Source organism: Aegilops tauschii, chromosome 3 (genome assembly GCF_002575655.3).
Source record: "Aegilops tauschii subsp. strangulata cultivar AL8/78 chromosome 3, Aet v6.0, whole genome shotgun sequence".
Lineage (NCBI taxonomy): Eukaryota > Viridiplantae > Streptophyta > Magnoliopsida > Poales > Poaceae > Aegilops > Aegilops tauschii.
In genome coordinates, this window is record NC_053037.3 from 326,854,114 (window position 1) to 326,862,220 (window position 8,107).

General features: G+C 41.9%; 1 protein-coding gene across 6 annotated transcripts; it reads left to right on the top strand.

Moving 5' to 3' along the window:
* The first annotated feature begins 889 nt into the window (after window positions 1-889).
* LOC109770080 (uncharacterized) lies at window positions 890-6,536 on the top strand. 6 transcript variants are annotated; one of them, XR_002234487.4, is made up of 9 exons: window positions 890-1,333; window positions 2,534-2,601; window positions 2,679-2,765; window positions 3,179-3,820; window positions 3,902-4,106; window positions 4,583-4,682; window positions 5,067-5,299; window positions 5,814-6,149; window positions 6,269-6,536. XR_002234487.4 is itself a non-coding variant. In XM_073510472.1 (9 exons), the coding sequence occupies exons 2-5, from the start codon at window positions 2,538-2,540 to the stop codon at window positions 3,995-3,997; spliced, it is 327 nt and encodes a 108-aa protein (XP_073366573.1). In that variant the 5' UTR covers window positions 890-1,333; window positions 2,534-2,537; the 3' UTR covers window positions 3,998-4,106; window positions 4,583-4,682; window positions 5,067-5,299; window positions 5,814-6,149; window positions 6,269-6,536. The 6 variants fall into 6 exon arrangements, 2 of the variants coding, with proteins under 2 accessions (XP_073366573.1, XP_073366574.1); XR_002234491.4 differs by having other exon boundaries at window positions 3,179-3,253; XM_073510472.1 differs by having other exon boundaries at window positions 3,179-3,258.
* The last annotated feature ends 1,571 nt before the right edge of the window (window positions 6,537-8,107 follow it).

The window sequence follows — 8,107 nt, forward strand, 5'->3', positions numbered from 1 at the left end:
AGCTGTGTATTCAGGGACGAGACCGCTTTTTGTACTCCATCCATGACTGAGACCATGGTGTCCTGCTTGAGGCCAATGCCGTGCACGTCCTTGCGCAGATCATCCACTTCGCCACGAAACTCTGCGGTCTCCTCACGGTGTTGCAGAAATTCCCCTTTCATGGCTAGGAGTTCAGCTACCTCTGATTCATGAGGCTATTCTTCGCACGCCCCATCTTGGGGAAGCCGTTCAGAGGGGAATTTTACCTCCAGGACGAGCTGGGAACCAGATCTGAACGCTTACCCTGCCGCCGCCGCCGAACGAGATCGCCGCCGAAACAGCACCACACGTCGCACGACCTGGGATTTTACAGAGTGAGCGGTGTGCTCAAACAACCAGTCGGGCCCAACGCGCTGCCGTCGAATAGGTCTACCGCCTCCTGCGCCTCCTACTCCGCCGCCAATCGCCACCAGCACCTCCGCTGCTGACGAGAAAGGGAGGGAAGGGTGGGAAATCACCGTCGCAGCTCCGATCTGTCGCGCCGCCGAGGAAAACCTACGCTCATGATACCAATTGTCACGCCCCGAGAGGGAATCAAGGTGGAATTGAGCTAGAACAAACAGATCTCACGCAAAAGGAAGGGGAAAGTAGCAGCTAGGGTTTGTATTACTGTAAAATATATGATTGTATCAGAGAGAATTCTCGAATAATGGCATGCCTCTTACAGACGGGGCCGCTAGCTTTATAGCTACGCTGGCAATGGTGACAGCTACAGTAACGGGAATGAAAAGCTACAGTTACAACGAAACGGTACAGTGATACGGCGAGCCTCGCGAGCCGTTGGATCGATGGCGATGGCGGAGATCCTGGCCGTTCGTTAACTGAAGAAGTGAAACAGCTGTAACTGAAAGTGCAGGCCTGACACTCCTGTCCTCTTCCATGTCACCGTCGATCCAGATCGGACGTAGGTCGTCTTCGCGGTGCGGGTGGGGATGCAGGGGAGGTGTAGGATGCGGACGAAAAGGGAAGGAGGAGGCCGGCGAGGAAGGCAAGCAACAGCGGGGAAGGAGAAGGTGAGCGATCCTAGCATGGGGAAGGGGCCGGGTGAGGCCTCGCGCACCTGCCGGCGGCCGGCAGGTCGACTTGTTGCGCCACCGCGTCGTCACCTCCTCTGCACCATGAGAGGCGCCACCTCTGCCTCCACACCCCCCCACTGGGCAAGGAGCTCGAGGTGAACAGGCGGTGTGGGAAGGCGAGAGGAACCAGGAGCTCATCCCTCCTCCCATGGCTGCCCCGTGGATCTGGAGGTGCCTGTTGCAGGCGGCTCGAGCGATGCAAGCCGGCGGCGAACTAGGTGCTCCACTCTTTCTCTCCCTCTCTTAATTTCTTCCTCACACGTATTTTACTTTGCTATTATATGGATTTTTAAACTTGACGTGTGCAGATCTGACATAGAAGAGAGGAAGAATAATTTTAGCTAAGAGTGGAATTTAGAGTTCAAAGAATCAGTTGATGCTATTGACCAAAGAGCGATTTTTGTTACAGTTCCTCTGAATTAGTAAACCGGAAGGACTAAAACATCATCAGTCAGCCATTGTTGTTAGATTGATGTTGCCTTGATTACCACTTTGTTTGGTGGCTACACTATAAATTCTTGAGATATAGTGCAATGGTTGATAGTTTGTTGCATAATGATATTGATTCTGCTGAACTAATACTCTCTTTGTATATCTAGGATTCCTACTAGAACATGTCATTCCAAATTGCGTTCTACTCATGAGTAGTCCTTTTTTTATACTAAATTTTGATGCATACTCTGTGGCTGGGCGACCCGCTCACCTGAAACTCCCTCGATTTCCATTCGATTCTACCCGTTCGATCTACACAAGTCGGATCAACGCTGCTCTGCCGGACGTTAGATTTTTACTGCGTTTTTTACCTGATGTTCTTTCGTGGCGTACTATGACTGGTGGGCTCGGCTCAGGTCTCCATTGGCTGGGTTGGATTTCGTTGGGTGAGCCTGTTCCTGCCGCGTCGCACGTCATGTCGCACGCTGACCGCGTCGTGCGCATCGTGGGAAGCCATGGAGAGGTTGGCCGACACATGCGCACCCGGCTTGTGCGCCCGAGCTTGTGGTCTCGCAATGACAGGTGGGCCGGTGCTGCTCCTGGTCCCGCTTGTCGGCTGCCCTGGGTTAGGATAATAGGGGCATGGTTTATATTGTCTATTCTTTCTGCTTGATCAGCTTACAATCAGATTGGTGTAGTGGAGCTAAAAATACATTGGCTGGTTGTGTCTCTTAGTTTGGCAGAAAGCGCAGCATGTCAAATTGATCGGTGTCCATCTCCCTCAATTTCTGCATATTTATATTTGGGAAGTGAACCAGGCTACTCATCGATTAAGAAAAGCTTTATAGTTCTGTTCTCCTTCCATTATTTCTTCATTATTATTCATTTATTCTCTTAGATTAAAGGTATTATTGTGATGATGTCCTGTTGTTCTGTAATGTATTTTTGATTTTTTTTTCTGTGATTGTACTCAATGGTGCTTGCAGGTCCATGGACATTGTCATAATGGTCACCTTATCGCAGTGTATTATTTTTGGATCTCATATTCCTCAAGGTAATGGACAAGAATTTGTGTACTCGCTTGGCTAATGTTTACTAGACCTAAAGATTTTCCCTGCTCTGCTCTGTTAGGCGCTCCATCCTCTGATTCGATGTCTGACGATCTGAGAAATAAGAGGAGGAATAATCCAGCAGAAGAATTTGGTGAAGAAGAACAAGGTGATATTTCTCTCGTGTGAACACAATCAATTGTTTTCTTGATGTTATCACCCATGTGTTAATGTTGTAGAAGATTTATCATTTGACTTCTTCTTTTAGGTTTAATTTGTGTTTAGTTAATGCCCACAGATTGTGATGTTCATATATGGGGATTTTTTTTGTGTCAATTTTGTTGCTTCAATATGTAGGTGCTACTGTCCATGTGGGATATCTAATAGGTCAGACTGGTTTGCTAGCTTAATTTTTTAGCTTGATGTTTTCATTTAGGGGTGTCCTCTTCAGCTGCATCTTTTGTGCAGCTCCAAAATTCTATGTTTCAAAGCACTTATTTCCATATTCTGTTTATTATTTTTAAGTCATGAAAACTCTTTTCGGTGTGCTTGATCACTCCACTTCCATGTTTATCCTTGCAGAAAAGAATACCTTTATCCTGATAGGCATGGAAACACCGGTTCGCATTGAGTGCATCATCGCTAATCAGCTACTATGTATGGTCAGCGGACATGCTTGCTTATTCCTGTAACATATCATTACTCTATCTGCTTAGCCTTTCTAACTTTTAAGATTTGATCAATTCTTTAGAAGTTCGTACAGATCTAGAAGTATTTGGTTTTGTTGGTCAAATCCATTACCTGTATGTCCTTATTTATTTTATTGTTCGAACAAGATATCAGATCACCTACATTCATTATTCTTGATTACAGTCTCATACTAAAGTAGTCTAAAATGGTCTGAATAGTTGTAGTAATTCATAAATATTTTCAGTGTAGTTCTTATTTGGTTTCTAGGCATAGAATTTACTTCAAAATTTTGATCTTTATTTGGTTAGTAAGGCTCTAGAATAAAACAGACCAATGATATATATACAAACAGACACAATAGGAGTTAACTGGTACCTAGCTTTTGAAACCTCTGATATATACAAAATATTATTTGAGTAGAACAGGAGAGATGCAATCTTATGGATATTTCCGCATTTGTAAGAAACTTTCCAGCTTGTTACTACCGAGAACTCCAGGTTCTGTGAATTTTTAAGTCCTAGGCGAGCACTCCAGGTTCTGTGAATTTTTCCTTCACATTACTGCAGTATTTCCATACTTCAAGGAAATATAAATGATATGGTTTCTCTCTCCCAGATTTTTACTACCGAGAATGGAATTCAAGAAGATATACTTTTGGCGTTGTCTTATTACCTCTCGTATCTGATAGATAACACAAAGTTATCAGTTTAGTTGGAAAAAGAAAAAGTCCAGATCAATTGTGAGGATATGATCATTGGCATACTTACCCCCTGATGATGCCTCATTTCTTCAGAATTTGAGGCTGTTCTTGATATGCCAGGTAGGTCCGGCTATCGAGTCAACAATTATATTTTGTAGTGTCTGATGATACATTAATAATCACACTTGAATGTGTTACCTAAACCTGTCTTGCTTTTGTATTTCATCCTCCTTTGAACCATCCAATGACTTGTTCACTACAAATGATAAGTGTGAGGTGTACAGAAACCTGCACCTTATATTCCTGTCTTGCTTTTGTATTATATCCCCCTTTGAACCATCCGATGACTTGTGCACTACAAACGAGAAGTGTGAGGTGTACAGATACCTGCACTTCATATTTCTTACATTCCTGTTTTATTTAATGTCTGAGCCTCTTTATATTGCTTACATCTGTGATTTATCTAATCTTTGAGCAAGTGTGACTGTTTATAATTGGGTTAATAAGCCCAGTTGTTTGAAGAAGCAATTTGCATTCCAGATTTTAGGATTGTACTAATTCTTCTATCCATTTTTGATTTGCCCCTGCCATTGTAGAAGTATGAGTGGGTTGACTTTTCTTGACGTGTATTTTATACAACGAGCAACTACCTTGCGCCGTCTTCCAGCCACCAACAACCCCATGACCCTGCATCAGGTCAGAAAAATATTCAATAATTATTTCTTATGCAGGGTCATTGGATTGTTGGCTTCAGACATACTGTACTGTTGGGCTTCAAGCGTACTTCAGTTCTAAACTTATCCCTTCTCCCTTCATTTTTCTAAGACTACTGTTGGGCATTAAGTAGGAGTAGTTACTTATACTAAGGAGCAGATATGTATGACATGTTAATTTCACTTATTTTTGGAACGAAGATCTCACTTCATTTATATTAGTCCTTGACGTCTGTGTTCTTTATTGTGCAAAATTGTTCCTTTCTGGGTAGATGAAAGTGCAGATTCCACCAAAGGAAGATTTAGTAGGCTTTCTATTACATGTTGCTAAAAATAAATGAATCGAATTCTTTCTGTTTTGGTTCAGGACAAATTTGATTTTGGGAAGACAAAGGTCTGACAAGGATGAGAATGGGATACCAGATTACAACGATGGAGGCTCGGACATGGATCTGCTCATGCTCTCAGCGGGAATACTGAATGTTCTCGAAGCTTTGCCATACACACGTGCAACTTTTGGCACTTGTGTGGGCTCCAGTTTGTGTCAATGCAATTTGCATCTGTCAGCGGATTATGGCGAGCTTGGTTATTGGCCTACAGGTATGTTTGTGTATGGATGTCACAAAATTGTTATGCAGAAAATAAGAGTGTAGTACATTTCAGAGATACAAGTATCTTGTTCAGTTTAGTCAGAGCACATGCAAACAAGTAGTTCCCTAGGGTGGAGGCCTTCCACTTGCTTTTGCTAGCTATATGAAATAGGCTGAACCTGAACCTAACTACGATTGGATGTCTAAGCTGAATTGTTGCATCCGTAGACATGGAATTATGGATCAATTTTAGCTCTCAAGAACAACATACTTATGGTCCTATGTAATCCCAATTTATTCAGGCAAGCATCCCAAAAGTTCACTAATGAACAAAGCAACATCACACAGAATCTAAGTTTTAGGCCAGGTTACTGTAATGTATTTTTAAAGATGTACATTAGAGAAATTGTTCAGCCAACAATCCAATTAAATTTACATGCCATTAGGCTTCCCTGTAAATTCTAAAATGTCTTAGGCTTCCCTGTAAATTCTGCAAATTTATGGCATGCCATTAAAACCTACAGGGTGCTCCACCGATGGTGAAAATACCTCACAGGATGATGTTGGATATTATTCTACAAACTTTGGGCCTACCGGTGGCTGAGTATCGAAGCAAGATGTGACAGTGGCATGATGTGGATGACTATAATTTCCATACACCAACATTATCTTTTGGAGATAAAATAGCCGTATGGCTATTACATGAGACCATGTCAGAAGACCCTGCTGCTATGGAAGCAAAATGATTCATGAAATCTGTGGTGAAAACAGAGATAAGATACTACAATTACAGCAGCATTGAGAAACCGAGGACACGAAATGAGTCTGAAAAATGCTATGGGCTAATTTGTTCTAGCTAGGTACATGCATGACTTCTCTTATATATATGCAACGTAACAATGTGGATAACTAGAACTGTTGTGATGTTGCTCTATTATAAGTAGAAATAACTCATGGTTATCTTTTCTTTTGTTTACAGGCGATGTGTGGTAGAAGATGTACTCACAGGAAGACTATCGTGCTGTGTATAAACCACGTTCTACGATTCACTTCTGTTATGCATATTTACTTTCCAGTTTTAGGACTGAAATCCATCCATTGTAATGAATTTGGTTGTATGGGCATTACCTATTTGACTTAGGCTTGCTTCATCACATATAGACTGCTTTTCTTTTCCCCACTACTTGTATGACCTAAAACTATCATGTATATGAGGCAAGTTATTATCAATGTTTCACATTTTCTTACTTGCAATACTGTGCTTGCCTATTCAGGTGTTCCAAGACCCAAATCATCGGAAAAACAACACATACAACACTTTTTTTCTTTTGAACTTTGGTTACCCTTATACAAGCCCCCGTTCATTTTGTTTATATAGTGGTTAGAATAGTAACCATATGTGCTTGCTCAATACTGATAAATGGAATATTTTCAAAGCACGTATGGTGTGGGTCTGTTTGCAATTTGGCGCAACGGGAGATTACTGAAAAATACACATTTCTTCAATATGACATGGTCTTGAAATGGGACTCTACTACCAAATTAAAATGTGTAGGTATATCTCATTGTAGATGACAAGTCTCTATTTTTTTATTAAAGGGGGTTAAATTTGTTATCATATATATTTGCCCGCTAATAAAACAACTAAAACATGGAATTTCTTTTCATGCTGAACATGGATTCAGTGGGTCTCTGTGCCATTTGTTACCCAGCTGACGAACCGAGAAAGGAAGGAGGGGGATAGACAGTCTTCGCTCGCTCCGCCCCCTGCCGCTTCTTATTCAGCTCCTCACGGGCCACAGGCATCGCTCTATGTGGGTTGGGCTAAATAACATATGGGCTATCCTAATACCTCCTGATCCCTATATCTTCGTATATGCACAACAAAGGCATGTTTTTTTCTTAGGTTTTTTATATTTTCCCTCTTTTTTGCAGGAAAAATATGCATGGCCAGGTTTCTCTTGCTAAAAAAATACAACCATGCCAACTTTACTCTCTCATCATAGTGCCCATATTTTCAAACTGAGCATATTCATATTATGCAAAGTTTCTCTTTTCCTAGACTATTATTTAACAACGTAATAAACATGTTTAAAAAATAGCATGCTTTAGTTGAAGGTTCTTGCAGCATGAAACTATTTTCATCGACAACATGTCTTCAGCAGGTCTCTGCGCCATTTGGCGCAACGGTCAACCAGTATTCCATATTTACATGAGTGCATACATGTAGGGGGAGCCTATGCATGTTACATGTCCTCCCAAAGCTTTACTTGTTATTCTTCATATCTTTATCTAAAGCTTTGATGTATGTTGTCATCAATTACCAAAAAGGGGGAGATTGAAAGCACAAGTGCTCCCTGGGTGATTTTGGTCATTAATGTCAACATAACTCTTGTTGGACTAATGTTTTCATCTAGTATGTTTCAGATAAGTTCAACAATGAAGTGGCATGGACTAGAGGATGTGGAACCCCTTCGAGATGATAAGGACAAAGGATTGGCTCAAGCTCAAAGCTCAGGACTCTACATTTTCTATTTTAGTGATCAAGATCACATTGAGTCCATAGGAAAGCCAATACTATTAAGAGGGGATGAGGTGTTGCTTAATGGCTTGCTTGCTCAAAGTGCTTAGTGATATGCTCCAAAGCCCTCAACCACTTTCTCACATCCACATATGTCCCAAACCAAAAGTCAAACTCGGCCCCACCGAAACTTTATATCCGGCGCCACCGAGTTCACTTGACATAGCCACTGCCAGAAACCCTAATCAATTCGGTCTCACCGACGGGATCTCGGTCTCACCGAGATGGGCTTGCAAA

Excerpts from the sequence above, each read along its gene's own strand:
- LOC109770080 (XM_073510472.1), top strand. The coding sequence starts at position 2,538 with ATGGACATTGTCATAATGGTCACCTTATCGCAGTGTATTATTTTTGGA. Across the intron at positions 2,602-2,678 it reads TGGATCTCATATTCCTCAAG|GCGCTCCATCCTCTGATTCG; the intron begins GTAATGGACAAG and ends CTGCTCTGTTAG. Across the intron at positions 2,766-3,178 it reads ATTTGGTGAAGAAGAACAAG|AAAAGAATACCTTTATCCTG; the intron begins GTGATATTTCTC and ends TTATCCTTGCAG.